Source organism: Xyrauchen texanus, chromosome 30, assembly GCF_025860055.1.
Source record: "Xyrauchen texanus isolate HMW12.3.18 chromosome 30, RBS_HiC_50CHRs, whole genome shotgun sequence".
Classification (NCBI taxonomy): domain Eukaryota; kingdom Metazoa; phylum Chordata; class Actinopteri; order Cypriniformes; family Catostomidae; genus Xyrauchen; species Xyrauchen texanus.
This window is the reverse complement of record NC_068305.1, coordinates 38965096-38988850: the sequence shown is the minus strand read 5'-3', so window position 1 is coordinate 38988850 and position 23755 is coordinate 38965096. Positions and strand designations below refer to the sequence as shown.

At 39.0% G+C, this 23755-nt stretch overlaps 1 protein-coding gene across 4 annotated transcripts in view; it reads left to right on the top strand.

Moving 5' to 3' along the window:
- col12a1b (collagen, type XII, alpha 1b) overlaps positions 1-23755 on the top strand; it is a 115216-nt gene that overhangs the window by 55937 nt on the left and 35524 nt on the right. For all 4 annotated transcript variants that reach the window (XM_052098352.1, XM_052098349.1, XM_052098348.1 and 1 more), the window contains 18 exons: positions 1022-1151; positions 1299-1438; positions 2808-2937; positions 3098-3237; positions 3366-3495; positions 4030-4169; positions 6084-6213; positions 6343-6482; positions 9565-9694; positions 11241-11380; positions 13343-13475; positions 13586-13725; positions 13816-13945; positions 15206-15345; positions 15437-15566; positions 16932-17074; positions 20844-20973; positions 21463-21605. In XM_052098352.1, the coding sequence (XP_051954312.1) occupies positions 1022-1151; positions 1299-1438; positions 2808-2937; positions 3098-3237; positions 3366-3495; positions 4030-4169; positions 6084-6213; positions 6343-6482; positions 9565-9694; positions 11241-11380; positions 13343-13475; positions 13586-13725; positions 13816-13945; positions 15206-15345; positions 15437-15566; positions 16932-17074; positions 20844-20973; positions 21463-21605 (2439 nt within the window). The remainder of the gene's footprint in view (positions 1-1021; positions 1152-1298; positions 1439-2807; positions 2938-3097; positions 3238-3365; positions 3496-4029; positions 4170-6083; positions 6214-6342; positions 6483-9564; positions 9695-11240; positions 11381-13342; positions 13476-13585; positions 13726-13815; positions 13946-15205; positions 15346-15436; positions 15567-16931; positions 17075-20843; positions 20974-21462; positions 21606-23755) is intronic.

The window sequence follows — 23755 nt, the reverse complement described above, 5'->3', positions numbered from 1 at the left end:
TGGCATGAAGGTGAGAATCTGTTGAGAGAATTTTTGGGGTGAGCTATCCCTTTAACAAATAGCAAAGTCAACCGAAAAAGTGTCAACATATTTCTGACTGCTGTTTCTAGATGTTAACTAATGGCCAAATAGATATCTAGGCACATTTTAAGGCTACTGTTGAAGGAATTACAGACTTTCTAAAATCTTGCCAAGTGTTAAAGGAATATTCCGGGTTCAGCTCAATCGACAGAATTTATGGCGTAATGTTGATTACCACAAAAATGTATTTTGACTCGTTTCTCCTTTCCTTTAAAAGTGAAGCACTTACAATGGAAGTGAATGGGGACATTTTTTTTTTTATGTAAAAATACTCACTTTTTCAAAAGTACAGCTACAAGACACAAACAATATGTGTGTAAACATGATTGTAGTGTGATAAAATCACTTACTAACTTTTTCTGTGTAAAGTTATAACTAATTTTACAACTTTGTTGCCATGACGATGTAATGTCAACAAACCTAAAACCCTAAAATGATGGTACAAATTATGATTTAAACAACTTAACAGCTCAAATTGTGCACAAGTTTTAACAGAAGAATTAATGTAAGTGCTTTTGTAAGATAACAAGCTTCATATTTCGGCATTTAAACCCTCCTAAAATTGGCCCCATTTATTTCCATTGTAAGTGCCTCACTGTAACCTCGATTTGTTCTTTTCTTTTTTTAAGAAAAGGAGGAAGACGTCAACATAAATTTTTTGGTAATCAGCATTATGCCACACATTCTGTCAATTGATCTTAACTTGTATTGAACCCGGATTATTCCTTTAATGGTCATGAAAAAATTATAATTCTGACCAGTTTTGTGTAAGAAATCTGGATTAACATTATATACTTGGACTTTTGCTAATTAATTAGAACAAAAGTGAAGAATATGGCCCCTTTAAATGACTTGAACACACTACAGAGGGAATCGTTCTCATTTCATGGAAACAAATGAACAACTTAAGTGTCTGACTCTTGACGTCTTTTCCAATCAGGTTCAGGTTGTTGGAAAGAAGAACAGCGTTAGTCTTCAGAAACTGACTCCTAATACGCCATACTCCATCACAGTGGCTGCCATCTATCGCACTGGAGAAAGCAAAGACATTTCCGGACAGGGAAAGACAAGTAAGAAGTTCCTGAAGTATTTCACGAACCCCTTTGAGAACCAAAATCCAACGAGAAACTCGTTTTAGGGAGGATGCATTCTTTGGAGATGCTACACCATGAAAACGAGATTGCATTATGTAACCATTGTGCGTGATATTTCTGTAGAGCCTTTAGGAGGAGTGAGAAACCTGCAGGTGTTGAACCCTACCATGACCACGCTGAACGTCCGTTGGGAACCAGCAGAAGGAAAAGTGAAGGAATATAAGGTCATCTACGTGCCTGCGGCTGGTGGTGCCGAAATCATGGTAGGACTGGAAGCACTTAATGCTTCTAGAACCAACAACCATTTAATGATCTGTTGAACTGTAAATCGGAAATATTGTCATGTAGAGGTGGTGATTTGCTTAGGCGCTGCACATTCAGTGGCTAGATGTTCTACAGTGGGTTCTACTGTACTAAGATGTCAATCAAATTATGACTTAATTATGACTTGGAGCGGCTGTGGCTCAGATGGTAGAGCGGGTCGGCCACTAATCGCAGGGTTGGCGGTTCGATTCCCGGCCCACGTGACTCCACATGCCGAAGTGTTCTTGGTCAAGACACTGAGCCAAGTTGCTCCCAATGGGAGGCTAGCACCTTGAATGCAGCTCTGCCGTCATTGGTGTATGAATGGGTGAATGAGACGCAGGGTAAAGCGCTTTGAATACAGCTAAGGTTAAAAAGGCGCTATATAAGTGCAGACCATTTACTTACAGCAAGATGAAGATATTGACAAATTATTAATGTTCTCTCAAATCGCTTGGTTGACACTTGCTAGGTATCCATCAATGTATTTTTATGAAAATATTGGGATATTGCATTAAAAAAAATCAACCTAGTCTCATATAATTAATATTACTACATCTACATTTTTGTATCATTTGAAAAACGACACATTTTAACGGTTATTATAGACTCATCTACTTTTACACACTTATTTCAATGTGATTAGCATCCGCGGTAACTCACCCGATTGAGTGCTGGACTTTGCACTCTGAAGTACGCAGTTCGAGACCAGTCAAGCACACAAGCTGACACGTGAGACGAGAGTGTCATAGTCAAGTCACAAGTCAGAACATGCCCTTTTCATTTCTCATTTTGTTTTTGGACACTATCGGTTAGGTTTAGGCATTGGTTAAGGGTTTTGTTCAACTCTCATTTGCATTTAGAACATTATTGGTTAGGTTTAGATTGAAGTTTTAGTTTAGGGAGGTGCGCTTTACGCATTAAAACCTCCATCTAACATTTACCTTAAAAACCTTATCTGATTACGACAACAGTTCGCTTGCTTTTGGCACCCCCTACTGGACATTTCACTGGGAAACTGCAGCAAAACCTGTAATAAGGCACGTAATTTCATTTTGCAAAAATGTTGCCATGTCGCGCAATGTTCAAGAGACTAGGCTGTAAAAAATGCTGGAATGAAACAATAAAATATGAATAAAACCTCCAAAAATGTGCAGCTGTTTTATTCGTATATTGTTTATGCGATATTCTGATTTTTCGCATCAATTACATTTGGAGCTTGGATGGAAACATGACCACTGTCCGATGGTTTCTTGAATCTGAGAAGGCCTATACTGCTGTTTCTTATTGACTTTAAGAGACTTTATATATATAATTTCTTGGAAACAGGAGCAGGTATCTGGAACCACCACGACCACAGTTCTGAGAGGCCTTCAGCCTGATACTGTCTACACCGTCACCTTGATTCCTGTTTATGCAGAGGGAGATGGACAGAGAATGTCTGAGAATGGAAAAACAAGTGGGTTTCTTTCTACAGCAATAAAGTCTCTGACATGTATACTGGACGGTTGATGTGTCGTCTTTATAATTGCGTGGGAACATCAGAAGAAGGATCTGGATTATGCTTCAGAAAGTTGATTCCCAAAACAGTAAAATGGCACATGTGATGATGTTTGCAGGAGCTCTGGGTGGTGTGAAGAACCTGAGGGTCACTGACCCCACTATGACCTCTCTGAACGTCAAATGGGAGCCTGCGGATGGGGCCGTGCGCCAGTACAAGATATTCTTCGTCCCTGCGGCAGGAGGAACTGAAGCAATGGTGGTTATATTGATTAAAAGATCGTCCCTTCTTTAAATAAAAAAAGCAAAAATGTAGGTTACAGTGAGGCACTTACAATGGAAGGTTTGATCATTTCATCACTCTGTTTTCTCTTTTGTTGTAAACAGGAACAAATACCTGGTACCCAGACTACCATAGTTCTAAGGAACCTGCAGCCTGATACTCCGTACACTGTGTCTGTGGTACCAGTGTACCCCGCCACCGAGGGTAGACGCCAATCTGAGAACGGAAAGACCTGTGAGTATCAGCCTTTAAGACAATGTATCTATCTACATACAGTATAGCTCCAAAGCTTAGTGAGCTAACTAAGTAGACAGCATTTTAAGGCATCATAGGTGTGCCCCTCACTTAAAGGCTGTTCCAAAGGGAATTCCAAGGCAGCATCTGAGACGAAATATCCATGAAAATAAACGATAACTGTTCTTAGGTTTCATTCAATACTGAAACGTATCGACTATTTTACTAAATTTGTGTGTGCTCTCTATTCTCATGCTTATTAGAGTATAACAGTGTTAGCTTAGCAATATGCTACATGCTAATGCCTCTACTGGAATCAATTGCTAGTCTAGTCTTCCATGCAAAGTGCTGTTGTTTGGTGCTAAGTTGCTGCCTACGCGTTGCAAATCAGTCACTTATGAGGTTTAATTTAATTTGGTATGCTGCCTTAGTAGAATGTAGTCAGTAGACAACAAGGTAGATCACCATGTTTTGGAACAGAGCTAATGTTTCTAGGTATATTTGACAAATGATTGTCGATATTCCTCTCTCCAGTGCCTCTTGGAGGGGTTAGAAACCTCCGTCTTACTGACCCCACCTTCACATCACTCACAGCCAACTGGGAAGCCGCCGATGGCAACGTGCAGGGCTACAAAGTGCTATATGTGCCCACCAATGGAGGAACAGAGCTCACGGTAGAAATATTTCACTATTTCAAACTGTTTTCTGTCACAAGTAGGAACCAAAATGAACTTTTGACCTGGTGAGAGAAAACAAATTCAGAGACCAATGTAAAATTATCAGTTTCTCTGGATTTGTGTGTTTGAGTAAAATGACATTTTTTTGTTTTATTCTATAAAGTACTGACAACATTTCTCCCAAATTCCAAATAAAAATATTGTCATTTAGAGCATTTATTTGCAGAAAATGACAACTGGTCAAAATAACAAAAATATGCAGTGTTTTCAGACCTCGAATAATGCAAAGAAAACAAGTTCATATTCATTCTTAAACAACACAATACAAATGTTTTTAACTTTGGAAGAGTTCAGAAATTAATATTTGGTGGAATAATCCTGATTTTCAATCACAGCTGTCATGCATCTTGGCATGCTCTCTACCGGTCTTTCACATTTGCCGTTGGGTGACTTTATGCCACTCCTGCTGCAAAAATTCAAGCATCTCGGCTTTGTTTGATGGCTTGTGTCCATCTTCCTCTTGATCACATTCCAGAGGTTTTTAATTGGGTTCAGGTCTGGAGATTGTGCTGGCCATGACAGAGTCTTGGCATGGAGCATTGTCCTGCTGGAAAAATCCAATCCTCAGAATTGGGGAACATTGTCAGAGCAAAAGGAAGCGAGTTTTCTTCCAGGATAACCTACAGTTCGTCCTTCACAAAGACAAGTCTTGCCCAATTCCAGCCTTTCTGAAGCTCCCCCAGATCATCACGATCCTCCACCAAATTTCACAGTGGGTGCGAGACAGTGCCACTTGTAGTCCTCTCCAGGTCTCCGTCTAACCATTGGCGACCAGGTGGAGGATCGGTGATGAGCTGGCAACACATTCTCACCCCAACTAATCACATACGGACGCTCCGGGCGGTTTCGTCGCTTATTGACGTGCCGGGTATACCTTTGGCGTTGTTTTTCGACGCGCAGGGTAGTCCGATAGACATCTATGTATCTCTGAACCGGAGCGTTGTGGCGTTGAAATTTCACGTCTTGGGTAAAAGCTCACGCCGCGAATGGGTCGAGAGTCGAGACCGCAATAAATAAAAATAAAAAGGAATAGGCTACAATGGCCCTCCAACTGTTTTTTGACGTTTCAAAATGTGACGAGTTGGGGTGTGAGAATGTGTTGCAACTGGGGGTGCTTCAGCAAGGCTGGAATTGGGCAGATTTGAGCCACATGCAAGGTTATCCTGGAAGAAAACTTGCTTCCTTCTGCTCTGATAATGTTCCCCAAGTTTGCACATTTATGCCAATTTTGAGAGTTTATTCTCGTATCAATCATTTCTAGTCAATATTCCGTCAGTGCATAATATTTTTGGATGGAAACCCATCAACTGATTATTTGCTCTTCAAAGTCTATTTTTACTTGTTTTTGGCACTTAGCGAGTGTTAATTTTGGACCCCGGTCACAAGCACAATATTTCTACAATAAGTGTTGATGTCACAAGTGAAAATCTTCATGAGATGCATCCTGTGAAATCTGTTGACATGGGTTTCAGAAAGATGTATATTGTTATAGAAGGGATCTCCCCTTGAGGAATAGAGATGGCAGAGAAGTCTAATGAAACTTGATTTGTATTCTCATTATGCACAAATAGCTGCTGGGAAAGTTTACAACTGGGAACACCAATGTTTAGACTGAGCTCGAGTAAACTGCGAAACCTCACAAAAAGATTTGTTTGGCAAGCTGAAGAGGAATAGGACTTGATGCTTCATTTTGTTTATCAGTTTAGAATTGGTAGACCGTTTGCATCCGATTTCTGTCAAAGCAAACTATGGTTCCTTAGTTGGGATAGGTTTAACTAAGAAGTTTAACTTTAGTCTTTACCCAATACAATGAACTCCATGGTTAAAAAACATGTCTTAATGCTTTCACAGGAGCAAGTATCTGAAAGCACCACAACATTAGTGTTGAAAAAACTCCTGCCAGACACCATGTACACAGTGACCGTAATGCCGGTGTTTGCTGAAGGAGATGGACCTCAACTCTCTGAGAAGGAAAAGACCAGTAAGTCATTCTGGGAAATCATATACCATTATTTGAAGCATGTTTGTATATCAAATGTGGGAATACATACTTTGCAGTATATACGCTGCAAACACGTGAATGATGATTCGACTGCTGTCGTCTCCTCAGAGCCTTTGGGTGGCGTGAGGAACCTGCAGGTAACTGATCCGACCATCAGCACCTTGAATGTCCGCTGGGAGCCGGCAGAAGGCACTGTGCGGGAATACATCGTCATTTATGTTCCTGCTGGTGGTCAAGATCAAGAAGTGGTGAGAAGACCTTGAATGATACATTTGATACACCTGACAGCGACAGAACAACATAAAAGAGGAATATTTCAAATTGTGGTCAGAAAATAATTTCAACTCATAGCTCAGTTTGTAAAAAGAAAAACAAACAAATAATTGTGTGGACAGAAATTCAATCACAATGGAAGTCTGTTGGGTGTTTCTGTTTCAATGTAAGTGAATTTATACTGAAATATTAACTGAAAATATGAATTATGCATGATGTCTACAAAATGAGATAAATGATCACATGTTTGTTCATTTTGATGCATTTCTCCCAAACCATTGCGTTTGGGTCATTTTTGACCCTGGAGAGTTAGATCGCAATTTTTAAGTACCAAATAGTTGTGACAATGTCAAGTCTATCAAAATACACACACCAATTTTTTTTTTTAAATTCAGATATTTTTATAAAATTGTTTAATAGATATAACCATTAAAAAAAAAAAAAAAAAACAAAGTTACATCTTTTGCATTCACGGGTCAATTTTGACCCGGCCATCAACTGTGGCTTTACAAACATTCACACACACACATACTTATTCAGACACACACACACACACACATTCCTGTGCAAAGCAGACATGACAGATGTAACAAACATAACAGATAAACTAAATTAAAGGTACTACTGTCTAAAGGGGGTGTGGCGAGAAAAAAATTAATGCACGCATATGTCTGAACATTCAGCAGCTCATTAGAGTAAATAGAATAGATTTAGCTTAAAAACATAGTAAAGATGTATTACAGAGTTGTACAGTTGATTTGATGATGTTTAGCTTGGTTGGTTTCATACATATTAACCATCAAGTTGTATTGAGCACTTCTGAGTATTAGGAAATTTATTCAAATTCTCACATTAGATGTTAATATAAATGTTATATTAAAATAGAATTTAAATTAGAATGTTGGCAAAAAATATGTCTTCACATGTATCACACTGGTTTTGATGTAGCTAATGTATATTTTGTAATGTCAAAGAATTTCTACATTTTATTATTTCTGGAAAAAAGGCATCTTGATTATGAATAACTGTTATATTAGTCAGTTAACATTCCAAAATATCAATCTTTTTAAATATATATGAAGAAAATTGGAAAACTATGCTTAAAGAGCACCTTTTATGGTTTTTAAACGTGCCTAAGTTTGTTTTATAGGTCGCATACAATAGATTTACATGCATTCAAGGTCAAAAAACACTTTAATTGCTCATAATTTAAATTGCAGCATTTTCCCCAGTGTCAAAAATGACTCAATGATCCGTTCTAAAGCGTGGTGAAGATAATGTGCCTCTACCATGGTGGAATATCTGTTGATTGTTCAAGCCGCTGTTTTCCACCCAAAGCAAGATTCTTCATTATTTTTAAAGTGTTACTATAGTGCGATAAATTATATAAAAAAAGAATGGATAAAACAAATATCACATTGAATGAATTTTCCTACCATTGGAGCAATTCTAGTTTGAAGTACCTCTCAGCAGGGGGCAGTAAGCGCAACTCCAGCTTTACAAGCAACACGAAGCTGTACAGACAACAAACTGCAGCAGACTGCACAAGATGACAACGGACACATTCTTGCATTCAAATACTGATGGACATCGTCCCCGAATGCAGGGGTCCACAGATGTTATTTTCTCATTTTCCAAATATGTTTAACTTGACACGGCGTCCTAAAAATACTGTTTATTTCCCAGTGTCAAAAACGACTCGTTCAATGATCCGTTCATTCTAAACTCCTCCTTTCAGAGAGCCTACTCTGCTCTGATTGGTCAGAAGTCCCAGTCTGTTGTGATTGGTCGACCACTTAGTGTAGTGTTTGAGGGCGGGTCAAAGCTGTTCGCGAGCAGCCAATGAAGACCAGAGGCGGGTCTTTTGTTACCAAATTACGTAGGTTAGTACAGGAAGTAAGTCTGGAATTACTAACGACTCGTTTCAGGTGTTCAGAATCGGGTCTTTGCAGACTTTTTTTTACATTCACAAACAGCTTTATAACATACTACATGAAAGCTAATATTTGAAAACCATAATAGGTGCTCTTTAAATTCCACCTGGTCAAAAGTGACCTGTGAATACAAAAGGTGTGCAGATTCTGAATGTAATAGTAGGGTTAAGGTTAATGCTCAATCAAGTTATATATCAACAAAACTGACCTCCCTACCCTAAACCTTAAACCTAAACCTAACTGATAGTGTCATAAAAACACATTTGAGATGAAAAAAGCATTTTTTTGCTGCTTCTATGACATTATCAGCTCACATGTCGACTCTTCAGGGCTTGTATCCCGTTCCTTTGCATTGCAAGTGCAACGCTCTATCAGTCGAGCTACCTTGCAATCTGATCACACTCGAACAAGCTTGTAATTGTAGTTGGTTATGTAATGCAAACGTTAAAATGTATCGCCTTACAAGTCATGCGCTCTAGTAAAAGTGTTTAGGTTGCATTGTGTGAGGAACAGGGTGAAAAGTGTGTGTTTATGAACTGATTATCTGCTGCTTTTATCATGATCTGTGTGAAAGGATATAAAAGTAATTGTTGTAGTGCCTCTAGTGTACATTTCTACAACTGCAGCAATACAAACAAGCCATGTGAAAATAATTTTTGCATAAATGCAGGCATAGCAATGTGATTCAGAGACCAATTTTCTTGTTAATGAACATTTTGGGCTTTTAATCTGAAATTAGGGTACATTTGATACGTTCTCGTTAATGTAACTCTCGCTAACTTATGGCTCGTTATACAACTGACACCTTTAAAGTAGTTGCAAACCCTACGAACAATGGGCCTCATTCATGAAACATGAGCAGAACAAATGTCTGTGGACTGTAAACGGTTTGTAAAGCCATTTGTGCATACATTGTTGCATTCAATTGAATGTGACAAATCCTAAAAGAATGGTTTTGCAAACAATTTACATGAGTTGGTGGAGCATTGCTTATGTTTCTGTTCAAGAGTCAGGTCGTAAAATGTACTTTATTTTTAATTAAAACTGTACTGTGTTTGAAAGTTCGAATGAAATCACTGATTTCTCTTGTCTTGTTTTCAATGCCTTCATTTTTCCCGAGTAGGATCAAGTGTCTGGAACCACAACCTCTACTATTCTAAAGAACTTAGAGCCCGACACGGCGTACACTGTGACTGTGGTGCCGGTCTATGCTGAGATGGAGGGCAAACCTCTTTCAGAGAATGGCAAAACAAGTGAGTTTAGTGTTTGCATGGTGAAGATAAAGTGCCTCTACCATGGTGAAATGTCTGTTGATTGTTCAAGCCACTTTTTTCCACCCAAAGCAAGATTTTTCATTAGGGCTGTTTATTTAAAGCGTTACTATAGTGCTATAAATTATATAAAAAATAATGGATAAAACAAATATCACATTGAATGAATTTTCCTACCATTGGAGCAATTCTAGTTTGAAGTACCTCTCAGCAGGGGGCAGTAAGCGCAACTCCAGCTTTACAAGCAACACGAAGCTGTACAGACAACAAACTGCAGCAGACAGCACAAGATGAGAACGGACACATTCTTGCATTCAAATACTGATGGACATCGTCCCCGAATGCAGGGGTCCACAGATGTTATTTTCTAATTTTCCAACTATGTTTAACTTGACACGGCTTCCTAAAAATACTGTTTATGACATGCCGCATCCAAAGTGAGATTCTCGAAAAGCGCCCGTCTGACGCATACACACAGACACATCCTTAAGGTGCGTACACACTGCCAGCGACTTTATCGCTGCAGGTCGCCAGTGGCTGGCGGTGAAGTCGCTAGTGGGCGTTCCCACTACTGGTTGCCTAGTAACGATTATAATTGACATTCACGGATGTCATTCCATTGCTGTTGACAGCGAATCTCTTTTCTTGCCACTAAAAACAAACATTTTGGAGGGAAAAGACTAAATATAAATGGAATCAGTACATAAAATGCTTTATATCAAAGATGAATGAGAAACCAGGCGTGCTGTTTGCCATAGCGGCTGTTTATCTCCGGCGAAAATGCAAATGCCGTTCTGTCTGGGTCCATAAAATCCCCGCGATCTCAGATACACCTTTCCACGCAGTATTTTTCTTAAAAATGTCCTTGTACGTGGGAAGAGACATATCATAGAGCACTGGAAAATTTCTAACAGCAAGAATTAGCCTTTCATCCATCTTTCCGTTACTGCAGGAGCTGAGAGAGAGAGAGAAGGATCAAGTGAGCTCTCCCATCGTCTCTCCTATTGGCTGTCGCTTCCGTTAGTCGCTCCAAAGTTGAACTTTTCTCAACTTTGTCGCGTCGCTGGACACGCCCACATCTAGCGCCAACGGTCGCGACAGCTCGTGTCGCCGGAAGTCGCTGTGCTCGCATTGAAAATGAATGATATTGAGTCGCTGTCGCGCGCGATGTCGCTGGCAGTGTGTACGCACTAATAGAAATAGGCCAATATTCAATGATATGGAAGTAAACAATATATTGCCTTCTAAAGCAACTTTTTGTAATGCCTAATCAATGGTTTAATTGTCTGCCACACAATGTAATTTATTTTAATGATCTGAATTATATTTGTAATTATTTATGTATTATTACTTATGACTATTTAAACATTATATATGGAATTATTTGTATTTGGGGGCCTTTCTCAACAAATATTGATAATGCAATTAACAGCGATTAATTTGATTAATTAATCGGCATTTGATGTAGTTTATTTGGTAAAATTTTTGTATCAATTGACAGTCCATATATTTGTCTATGTCATTTCAGAACCATTGGGTGGAGTTCGCAACCTTCAAGTCACCGATCCCACCAGCAGCACCCTCTCTGTACGATGGGAGCACGCTGATGGTAACCCTCAAAATTACAAGGTCTTCTACATCCCACAGCCTGGAGATGATGAGAAGATGGTAGGATATAATTAACTTACATTCAATCACTTTTATAAAGAACAGTGAGTGTTGCTGTTGCTGTACAAATCATTGTAATAATTGTGTAAATATAATAACTTTGGTAACAATTGGTTGTTTGAAGTTCACCCAAAAATGAAAATTCTGTCATCATTTACTCATCCTCAAGTCACTTCCTTTCTTCTGTGGAACTCAAAAGGATGGTTTGTCTTTTCTGAACAATGGCAGTGGATAGTTTTAAAGCTTGAAAAAGGATGAAAAAGTTTGAAAAACGTATTCCTTACTCATACGGCATTTTTCAAGTCTTCTGAAGGCATACGATAACCAAAAATTGGAGACGTTTTTCAGTGAAAATCCTGACTTCTGTTGCGCTTTCATTGAGACACCGTGGCTGATGTGTTCACGTGAGAACTTGCGTTGTTTTTTAGCACTAAAATGTGCTAAAAGAGCTTCTCTCACATGGCCCACAAACGTGCAACAGATGAAGATTTTTACTGAACAATTACTTGTATTTTATCATATTCCTTCAGAAGGCTTGGAAGGTGACTCAGGAGTCGCATGGACTACTTTTATCATACTTTTGTGTCAGTTTTGAAGTCTTAAAGTGAATCACTATTGGGTCAGAAATGAACTTTTTATACTATGGGGCAATATTTGCCCCCATGGATCTGATTTATGGTTATTTCTTTCACCGTGTGTCGTTTATGTAAAATACTTTAATTAATTTATTAAAATAAATTCAAAATTCATTCATAAATATTGTTATAAAAATTTTATGAAAATAAAATCAGCATTCAATCATATTATGTGATTGTATGTATTAGGCTTAGAATAAAATATAAAAAATATATCAGATCTTAAAGGGACAGTTCACCCAAAAATCGCTCACCCTCATGATATCCCAGGTGCGTATGACTTTCTTTCTTCTGCTGAAAAGATAAAGAAAATAGAAAAATATCTGAGCTCAGTAGGTCCTTAAAATGCAAGTGGATGGTGATCAGACCTTTGAAGCCCCAAAAAAATCACAGACAGTCAACATAAATGTCATCCATACACCTCCAGTGGTTAAATTAATATCTTCTAAAGCGATACGATTGCTTTTGGTGTGAAAAATATCAATATTTAAGTACTTTTTAACTGTAATCCATCGCTTTTGATCAGCAGCAGTATACGCATTCACAAAGCGCTGAGTTCACACGGTCTATCGTGTGAGGTATTCGTGTTGGCATGTTATGGACATAATCTCACGTTCTTCTCTTGGTTGAGACATCCATGATAAGCACACATGCACCATTGTGAGTAAAGAAACAGATAAAAAAACACATTCTGTACAGCGTTCCTCCTACTCACTTGTAAACAGCGCTGCTCTTCGGAGTGTGTCACATGTGCGTCAGTTCTCGCGTGTCTCACGTGCCAATGCGATTACATCACACGCGCATACTACTGAAGACCAGAAGCGATGTTTAGAGTTAAAAAGTACTTAAATATTGATCATTTTCATACCAACATTGATCGTATCGCTTTAGAAGACATCAATTTAACCGCTGGAGTCGTTTTAAGGACCTACTGACACCTGGGATATCATAGAAGTGAGGAAACGATGATGCATTTTCATTTTTGGGTGAACTATCCCTTTAAGAACCCATAAGAATTTCTACTGGGGGCATTTTCTGCCCCTACATTTTTAATTTTGGTGCATTTTTGTCACTTTCAGTGGCATATTTGCCTCAAGAACCCATTACTTTATTAATTGAATTAATTAATTTCTTTAAAACTTAATTTTTACAATCCTCATATGAGAGAATGTCAAACAGGTTTGGAACAACATCAGGGTAAGAAAATGAAGACAGAATTGTCATTTATGGGTGAACTATTCACTTTAAGTGCAGATTTTCTGTGAAAATGGTTTATATGTAAGACCTTTAAATGATGACACATATCGTTTGTTTTTTTGGTAAACAGGAACTAGTGTCCGGTGGCACAACAAGCACCATCTTGCGTAATCTCAACGCCAACACATTGTACAAGGTCACATTGCTGCCCATGTATGAAAATGATGTTGAAGGAAAACGTCAGTCTGACAATGGAAAGACTAGTGAGTCGAGTTGTTTGTAGCTTTTGGAAGTTTGGGTTTGGAGAACCCATATGCATATATCCTGGTTCATTGTTTGTGAAGGTTCAAAACGTCTATGTTGTTTAACGCAGAACCTTTGGGAAGTGTGAAAAACCTTCAGGTGACGGACCCAACTGTGAACACTTTGAGGGTGCGATGGGACCCGGCCGATGGAGATGTCCGTCAGTACAATGTCATCTATGTGCCTCTTGCAGGAGGTGCTTCCAGCACGGTAATGGTCCGAGTCACCATTTGTCTCAAATTGTTCTTTTTGGTTAATTGGTTGCCAAATAATGTGCGCTCGTAATCATGTATCCTTTAGACCCAAGTGTCTGGAATGTCGACCAATACTATTCTAAGGAATCTGCAGCCGGACACGGAATACAGAGTTACCGTAATGCCAGTTTACCCCGACGCCGAAGGAAAGAAACAGTCCGACAATGGAAAAACAAGTAGGTACCTGTAATGCCACAGTTAAAGGGATAGTTCACAGAAAACTTTTTAATTATATCATTCCAAACCCATATGACTTTCTTCTTTCCGTGGAACAGGAAAGCGCTGAATGTGAGAAACTCATTAAATTTGCCTCAGCAGTCCTAAATTTCACCTGGGTCACTTGATACATTTTCAGTGGGAGAACCAGGGGATTGTTCTTTCCTGCTGTCCACGAGCAACCCAGTCCGAATAGATCTGCAACCCACTTTTGGGTCGCTACTCAAAAGCTGAGAAACACTGCATTATGCCACAAATGCTGTTGACTGAGTTTAAGATTAAGTAATCTCAAATGTCCTTAAAATTAAACATTAAAATATATTAAGATGACCATGAACTGCATAGGCCCAACAAAAAGCAAATTCCAGGGGTCATGACACGAGGAATCAAATTTTCTTTGATCTTTTAACATATAAGAGGTCGTTGAACTATAGAAATATACTGTTTGTTTCAGAACTCAAAACTTCCTCCTCCTGCAAAAAGAGCATTTGTTGAAACCAAGCTGCCGAAACGACTCGTTCTCTACTTCCTCCGTATTGTGATGTCACACTGGGGGTAGACATTTGCATCTGAGCACCTCCACAACAACACATTAACGGCGACATCACCTCATCACTTTTGTAGCCACGCCCATTAGTAGTGAGCTGTGAGATGACATGAGCAGAGAGCCAATCAGAACAGTGGGCGTTTACTGTCAAGTCTTAAAGGAGAAGCAGCACCAAAACCGAGTGTTTCTGAATGAGGGTGGAAAATGATCATGTTTTACAAATACTAAAGTGCTAAAGACTTTACAGATATTAAAAGTGAGCTTCATGGAACATATTACAATAATAAAAAAAGCATGTCACGACCCCTTTAAAATTATATAGGCTGAATAGATGAATTACAAATTTTGTCAATGCATTTACAATTTAACAAAATTATAATTTCAGTGGTTTAATGGTGAGCTCATGTTTAATGTAGTTTGGGTCATATTTCTTTTACTTTTTGTACTTTTGTCATAGTGTTTGAGGATGAGGGCATGCCACGTAACCTGTCCTTGTTGGCATCTGCCTAATTTGGCTAGCTTTTACCAAGTGACAGATATACTTATACTAAAATATTGCGAGTTTGCTTGAACACGTGGCCATTGACGTCAACAACAAAATATATGGGAACGTTTACGTTTAAATTGCAGTCTACTGTGTCTATAGATTAATTCCAATTTTCACCATTCCCAGAGCCTCTGGGTGGAGTAAAGAACCTGCAGGTCACCGAACCCACAACCAGCTCATTGAAGGTGCGCTGGGAGCCAGCTGAGGGTAACGTCCGCCAGTATAGGATCTTCTACGTGCCAGCATCTGGTGGTGCTGAGGACATGGTAAGAGATTCTCCACTGAAGAGCCTCTGCTGTTTTCCCTGATGTGCCACTGATCTTCCGTATCCTTCTCTCAAACATTCTGAATCAACAGGAGCAAGTTTCTGGAGGAACAACCAACACCATCCTGAGGAACCTTCTTTCGGACACTGTCTATACAGTGACTGTTGTGCCTGTTTATCCTGAGGGAGATGGACTCCGTCAATCTGAGAAAGGAAAGACTCGTAAGTTTTTGGGGGAATTCCTTGGAATAGGTAGATCTTAATGATAACATTCCTGCCTAGAAGCATTGGACGCTTCTTGTAAAGTTCATAGGACTAGCCTAATTATTAAATTTCAACATTTCACACATTTATGCTACAGAAATGAATGATAACTCCGAAAATTCAGCAGTTTGCCTCTGGTAAATCTGATCGGAAATAAAAGATTAAACACAGGACAAACAAACAAAACAGCAAAAGAACTGGAGAGCTCCATACTGAGGCAGCCATCCGCGGCGCCATCTTACAGATGCATGCAACGGGTCCATTCAGACCGAACGCATTCTTACGGAAAAAAATAGCTAGACGCGATTCAGCTCAACAAACAGAACAAAATGCAAGTGTCAAAATGCACTTAAAAGAAAGCTTTAAATACAACAAATCTGAGACAGTCCGCACATCTTATCACGTGTCTTGTTGTGCATGACACCACGGAGACTCGCAGCATTTGGAGGCTCATGCTAATCTCCACGATGCAGTCGTTTAAGTGCTTAAAGGCTGTTAAGAGAAAGCACTTTAACACTTTAAAGCAATTTCTGTTGGAAAACACAGCTTCTGTGTCCATGTTAATGCTAAAGTGGAATTTATGGCTGTGTTACAAATGGGATAAATCAGCCTCCAAAGGGCACTTCAGAGGGAGAACAATCATAATAGATAGTTTTAAACTGTATTGTCAATCAAAATGGCTTAAAAGTGAATTCCAAATGAGCCCCACATTTTTCAGCCCTCCGCTGCTCTCACAGTGGATGGTAAAGACTTTGAAGTGAATAGTGCATAGGGATGAACTCTTCTGGATAGAATAGGCACATTTGAAGAGTTCACGTGGGCTTATGTGCTCAAGTGTGTCGGGGGAACCCCCGAAGTTGAGCAAAACTGTGTAATTAAGATTTGAGATTTGAATCAATGGAACAAAAGCAGAACCACCAAACTATCGGTATCGGAACACACATTTTATATACGTTTTTTATTTTCTTTACTTGAGTTTCATTTTGGTACTGAAGAAATCTGATCTTTTTATCTCATGTTGAAGTTTTTTGCTGAATTTTGTAGGAATAGTCACATCTGCTTTGGATTTTATAGCATGCTAAGCAGTTTTAACATTAACAGTAAATGCCCCCCACCACCTGCCTTTCCTTTTTGGCACTTTCTCACCATAAAACCCGCCTGCTCTCTGTCGACTGCTTCCCTCAGCGTTCATTCCTAAACTTTACTGAGCTTCCTCCTGTTTAAACACATAGCTGATCTCCTTCCTCTGCTGCTCTGTAAATTCTTTGTTCTCACTGTGCTATTTAGTGGCTTCTCTTTCAGTATTCTTTCTCTCTCTTGCAGTTCCACGTTTCCCTCCCAGAAACATTGTGGTCTACAACCCAACTCCCAACAGCCTGAACGTGCGCTGGGAGCCAGCCTCGGGCCTGGTGCAACAGTACAAGGTTGACTACGCCCCACTGAGTGGCATCCGGCCTCTTGAATCGGTGGGTATTGCGCGCACACACACACACACACACACACCATTTGCAAACAGTTTTTAATCACCTTGAAGAAAAGGTTAATTACATTTAAGTGCTTACTCATATTTCTCAAATATTATTTATGTATAATTAGAGCTGTCAAAATCAAGTTGTTAATGCATGTGATTGATTTAAAATGTTTAATGTGTTAAGCTCGTTTCAACGCAATTAAAGCGAGTTCCGAACACTGGTTGCAATAGGGCGTATCCTTTACCCTGTGTCCGGGAACATTATTAAACTGATACACACACCACAAACAAACACAGAGAGATTCAGTATCAATGGGAAGTGATGGAGAAAGGGCATCTTAACGCTGTTTGTTATTCAAAAACAAACTCAAATGGGACTTGTTACAGAAATCAAGTACAATTTAATTACCACACGTCAAGTCCTGTCACCAAAACGCCAGTTCGGATGAAGTATCATTCTGTGGGCAGTGCCAGTGCTAAAAGCAGAACAAGAGGACTGAAACGCTTTTCAAGTGGCGCTTGATGATAGCGTCGATGCCCTGATGCGTATCATGAATGCAGCTTCACGATTACTGTAGCAAAATTGGATAGCCACAATCTGTCTGCTGATTAATGTGGTAGAAGAAGAGAGTTTAAGAGATCTAACATGCATCGCAATGAATACTCAACCTATGGGAAATAATTATTTGAATTAGTCAGCCTACCACTTGGAAATATTTAATCTTACTTAGACTGGTGCAATTTTAGTGCATTTCTATCTTTTATACTGCCAATCGCAGGGTTGGTGGTTTGATTTCCAGCCCACATGACTCCACATGCCGAAGTGGCAAGACACTGAACCCCAAGTTGCTCCCAATGGCAGGCTGGCACCTTGCATGGCAGCTCTGCCGTCATTGGTGTATGAGTTATGAATGGGTAATTGGGACACAGTGTAAAGCGCTTTGGTAACCTCTAAGGTTAAAAAAAGCTTTATATAAGTGCAGACCATTTACCATTTATATCCTGAGAAGAAAATAAATGCATTTTGACAGAATAAGAAATATATATAGTCAAATTTCAGCACTTTCGATTAACTACGATATGAAAAATTATGCGATTAATCGCGATTAAAAGAATTATCGACGGACAGCACTAACATTTGAATTTGTATGTTCATATTACTGTACATCTGTTTCCGTTTATGTGACAGCTGAAGGGTGTGCGACAATGAACAAGGTTGAAATATAGAACTTTTTTTTTAATTTGTCAAGCAAAAAACTAAAACTGTTCTATGAAAATGTTTTCAAAAAGTAACTTAAAGCTGAAGTGTCATTTCTGCGCCACCGACCGGAATTGCCCAGATAAACGTTTGCTTTCAAACAGCTTTCCGATTCCGCCCCACTTCTTATGTTGAGCGAACAAACAGATAGTCCCACCCCAACTCACACCATTGGTTAAGTCAATGTTTTTGTGTTGGTATGGATGAGTCACTCAAAACAGAGAGAGGAATTTTATAGCGCCACACAGACATAGTGTTTACAGTTTTCGAGAAAGTGAACATATGAATCACTCACAATTGTCTCTGCGTATTAAGCTGGCATAAGAGAACGTATTTTAGTTACACTCTTCAGCTTTGAATATAAAGTGATTAGGGATGCACCGATCGATACCTGGATACCTGGATCGGTATCGGCTCTGATACTGAAGCTTTTAGACGGATCGGGTATCAGACCGACGAGCCCGATCCAATTCCGATACTGAGTGTTAGTCATGTTCGTTACTGTCAAGCTCAATAAATTACTTAAAAGAACAATAATTAAAGCAGTTCATATGACTCGTGCATTTTATTCAAAGCCACTTGAAGACGCTTGATAGCTCTGTGAATCACAAAAGGCTGTGTTTAATAATTATTATATAAAATGCACGTGCAGCTCCAGCACGTCAGTGAATGGTGCTGCTCTGTTTACACACACACACACACACACACACTCGGGGCTATTTTTATCCTTCACAGCGGAGTGCAATATTTGAGCACTACTCACAAATAACATCTCAGATGTAGATGCTCAATAGTTCGGTTCACTTATAATATGCATTTAGAACGGCACCGGAGGTGCATTTACCAGAATTTAAATAAGAAGCGAATTAAACTACTGTGAACATACAAACCTACAAACAGACACATACAGGACTTCCTGGAGAGTTCAGAATGTCAAAATAAAAGCGTGAGGGATTATAAATTAAAGGTTGAGATATATTACTATATATTACTATTATAATATATTATTATTTGTTTACAAATGATAATAATATTTAAGTTGAATTGGTTCCAAAAACGAACTGTGTGAATGAAAAGTGGACTGATGTCTCACAACTAAATTGAAGAAAATGTTGATCTGAATCCTTTAAAGTCCAGATACAAGTTGAAAAAATTTGGCGTTTTTTCTACCGATGACTTATACTGGAATTACTGTTAATACTGGATAAAGTTTGTTTATCCAGTAAACTAGTTAATAATAAAGTGTTTCTTAATAATCTATACATTTATATTGAAATAATGTGTAGTTTGAGGTTTGTGTTTCTTTACATATTAAAGAGCACACCCAATTAGTTCCACACAATAATGTAAAGATATTTTAAACTGATTATGCAAAAAAAACAACACTGGTATGGGATCGGGATCGGTATCGGCCGATATGGAGATTTCTGGTATCGGAATCGGAAGAGAAAAAGTGGTTTCGGTGCATCTCTAAAAGTGATTATGATTTTTCAATAAAGCAATAAGAAAGTAATCTGATAAAACATTTTTAGAATAGTAATTATTTGTGTGTATATTACCTTTTTTGGATAAATTACCCAATGCTGCTCATAAGTGAATAAGACTTGGCATATTTAAGCATGCGAAAGTGTGTGTGTGAGATTTTGCAGCTGCGACATGTGAGAAAATGTTCAGATGAGAAACGTTCAGTCTATTCCTCGCACAAAGCTATCAAATGGCTTCAGAGAACTTAAAATATACGTAGCGCAGAAGTCGTATGGACGACTTTTATAGTGATCAAGTCATTCTCGAAGCACTGACAGCTTTCATTGTATAGAAGTTCTTCAAAACATCTCTTTTTGTGCTCCACTTTAGATAAAGAGTCATACAAGTTAAGATCAACATGAAGCTGAGAAGCCTAAATGCTTACAGAATTTCCATCCCTGGGTTTGACGTGTCATTTACAGGCATTTTGTTTTTAAGTGGCAGGTAAATGTTTAGCACCACGTTTTGTCCTCAGGCAGTTATTTATGGTGTCTGCCATGGAAAGAAGCAGAATCCTGATTGGTCATGTTGGAAGCAAGCTGGGACACAGAAGAGAGATATCCAAATCTTATAGTACATGCTGACCCATACTTATTAAATGATTCTATCATAAGGGCTGGTGTATGGTAAGAATGCGCCCTCTATCCCGATGATGTTATGACCTACAAATGAGAAACAATTGAGCAGATGGGGTGATAATCCTGCCGGGTGTTGACAGGTAGCTGATGGGGTTCCCCTTCAAATTCTCCTCACCCAGAACGCTGTGCAGACAGTATTTATGTAGCATTTAACATCTGTTTGCATTACATATCTGTTTGGAAATGTGATCTTGCTCTGGTAATCTAAACAGGGGCTTAACGCTGAGGTCATTATTTATATTTGTGTTGCCAGATTCGTAACGTCTGCGCCGGATTGTTATACAGTGGATGTACGTGAACATGGTCGACTATATGTTATCTAAACGATGGTCGCCTCTCCTTAGGTTCTCGTTCCAGGAAATATCAACAATGCTTTCCTGGATCAACTCATCCCGGATACTCCGTACGCAGTGAACGTAATGGCCGTGTATGCAGACGGACAAGGCCCGGGAATCGAAGGGAAAGGAAAAACATGTGAGCACATCACACATCACAAATGCAATTTACTCGATGTATGCGAATACCAAATAAATGCATGACATTTTACTAGGGGAACTCGACGTGTCCATAGTGGGTTATTTAGTGGTGTTTACTAAGCCAAGCATAACTATTACTATTGGGTAGTACCCCTAAACACGTTGTATTAAAACTTTGGTAAGTAACTCATCCTGCACTGTTTGTGATACAGAAATGTTGCCATTTATCGGTAGACAGATTAAGTATAAAGTGTAAATATCGGTTCAAAAATATCAGATTACAAAAATATGATTATTGGTTTACTACAATTGCTAGTAAATTGGGGTTGGGCTCTCTTGAATTGGGCCAACCACCCACAACACCCTAGCAACCAAGTAGCGACCAACACCAACACCCTGGTATTTTAGTGGCGAGTTTTGCATGGGCAAGCTTCATTGTCATTCTTTAAAAATGTTTAACACTATTTGTAAATGTTGTCTGTTGCAGTACCACGAGCTGGACCCAGGAATTTGCGTGTCTTCGAAACCACCACGAGCACGATCAGCATCGGCTGGGATCACGCAGAGGGTCCCGTGCAACAATATAAGATTGCATATGCTCCAATGACAGGGGATCCCATCACAGAATTTGTGAGTAGGCGTCCATTGACTCTTCCTTAGTTTTATCGAGCTCAGGGGCCGTTTTAATCTCGTCAAAGTAATTATGGATGGAAATGTTTCTTCACGATTTCTTGATTTTCACAACATAAGCGCAATACTACAACCGCACAGACAAGGAAGCGAAGGACCAGGTGAACTTGAAAGTCATTTAGCTCATCTACCGCAACAGGCGGGCGACGTCTCGGAGTGACACATGACAAGAAATGCTGTTAGTCACAAAGACACGTGCTTGAAGAAACACACTTTATTATATTTTTAAGGACAGACAAAAGAAAAGTCGTCATTGCTCGTGTCTGATTCGCTGTTTGTTCAGAGACGTGCAGCACGATCCTGTCATGTGGAAAACACATGTAAATCGTTTTCACTCTTTTTTTCTCTGTTACCTTCGTCTGAGAACTGTTTGCAAGAATAATGTCATCTATAAGAATTCTGAAAATGATCTCCGAACATCTCGGGAGGTGCTGTGAGTTTGCTTTATTTCCCCGCATTGGCATGCTTTGTGAACGCAACTCTGCAGGTTCAATAATATATATATTTGTATTAAAGAAACAAAGACGAAACTGATTAAATCATTAAATAATACAAGACACGTTCACCTTGAACCTACAATTCAGTTCTATTTTCTTTTCTTTAGGCAGCATTAACTATTACCAAAATGCAATACAAATTCGATAAGAACACACATTTAGCAGCATTATTTTTTATATAGGGAATTTACTATTATGATTATTATTATCTTTACATTTATAATTGTCTTTAGTTCTTAATCTGTATTAGTAATAATTATTATATTACTATAATAATTATTACTATTAGTAATTATGCACCTGTGTTGATGGATTCTTGCGTGATGGCAAATGGAGCGGTTGGAGAGTGTAAACGATTAAATAAGGTGGTTAAATAAGATTTTTAGATCACTTCATTATTTTATAGCTTTTTTCTTTTAGTTTAAAGTGCAATTTGAATTTAGATTTTTAAAGCAAAATCAATAAAGCAATTCCCTGACCCTCGGCGGGGGGGTTGACGATGAAATCGCATATCGCAATGTTTTTTAAGCCGATTATCGATAAAAGTATTTTTACGTATCGCCCAGCCCTAATTTTAAGTAGTTTCTAAATATTTGTACATTTTGTTAAAGTTAAGTATTTTACAGTTTGACATGTTTTTTGTCATTTTGCACATTATCCTCCACTGAAATAGGCAATTTTTGTCTTTTTGTTTAAAATTTACTAAAATAAATGAAAATTTAAATATTTAAAGGACAGTTTCGTCAAAAGACAAAAATTATGACTAAAAACAAATTGTGAAAATGAACACTGGGGAGTTCACATGGCACGTAAAAATTGTTAAATTCGTAAGAAAAATTTATTGTGGTAGACTGCATAAACCATCCATCCATCCATCTTCAACCGCTTATCCGAAGTCGGGTCGCGGGGGCAGCAGCTCCAGCAGGGGGTCCCAAACTTCCCTATCCCGAGCCACATTAACCAGCTGTGACTGGGGGACCCCGAGGCGTTCCCAGGCCAGTGTGGAGATGTAATCTCTCCACCTAGTCCTGGGTCTTCCCCGAGGCCTCCTCCCAGCTGGACGTGCCTGAAACACCTCCCTAGGGAGGCGACCAGGGGCCACCTTACCAGATGCCCAAACCACCTCAACTGGCTCCTTTCAACGCAAAGGAGCAGCGGCTCTACTCCGAGCTCCTCACGGATGACTGAGCTCCTCATCTCTAAGGGAGAAGCCTGCCACCCTTCTGAGGAAACCCATTTAGGCCGTTTATACTCATGACCTAGTTCTTTCGGTTATGACTCAGCCTTCATGACCATAGGTGAGGGTAGGAACGAAAATTAACCAGTAGATCGAGAGCTTTGCTTTTCGGCTCAGCTCTCTTTTCGTGACAGTGGTGCGATAGAGCGAGTGCAATACCGCCCCCGCTCCATGTTAGAACGTCTGTTCAAAAGATGGAAAATGAGCTGGCTCTTATTCAGTGATGCTACACAGAAAAGACTAACTTTTGTTAAATATACAAAGGCTAAAAACACTTTCCTTCTCTTTGTAAATGATCAGAACAGACAACATGTTGGACTTCATTTAATGATAAAATTTTTAAGTCAAAATACAAT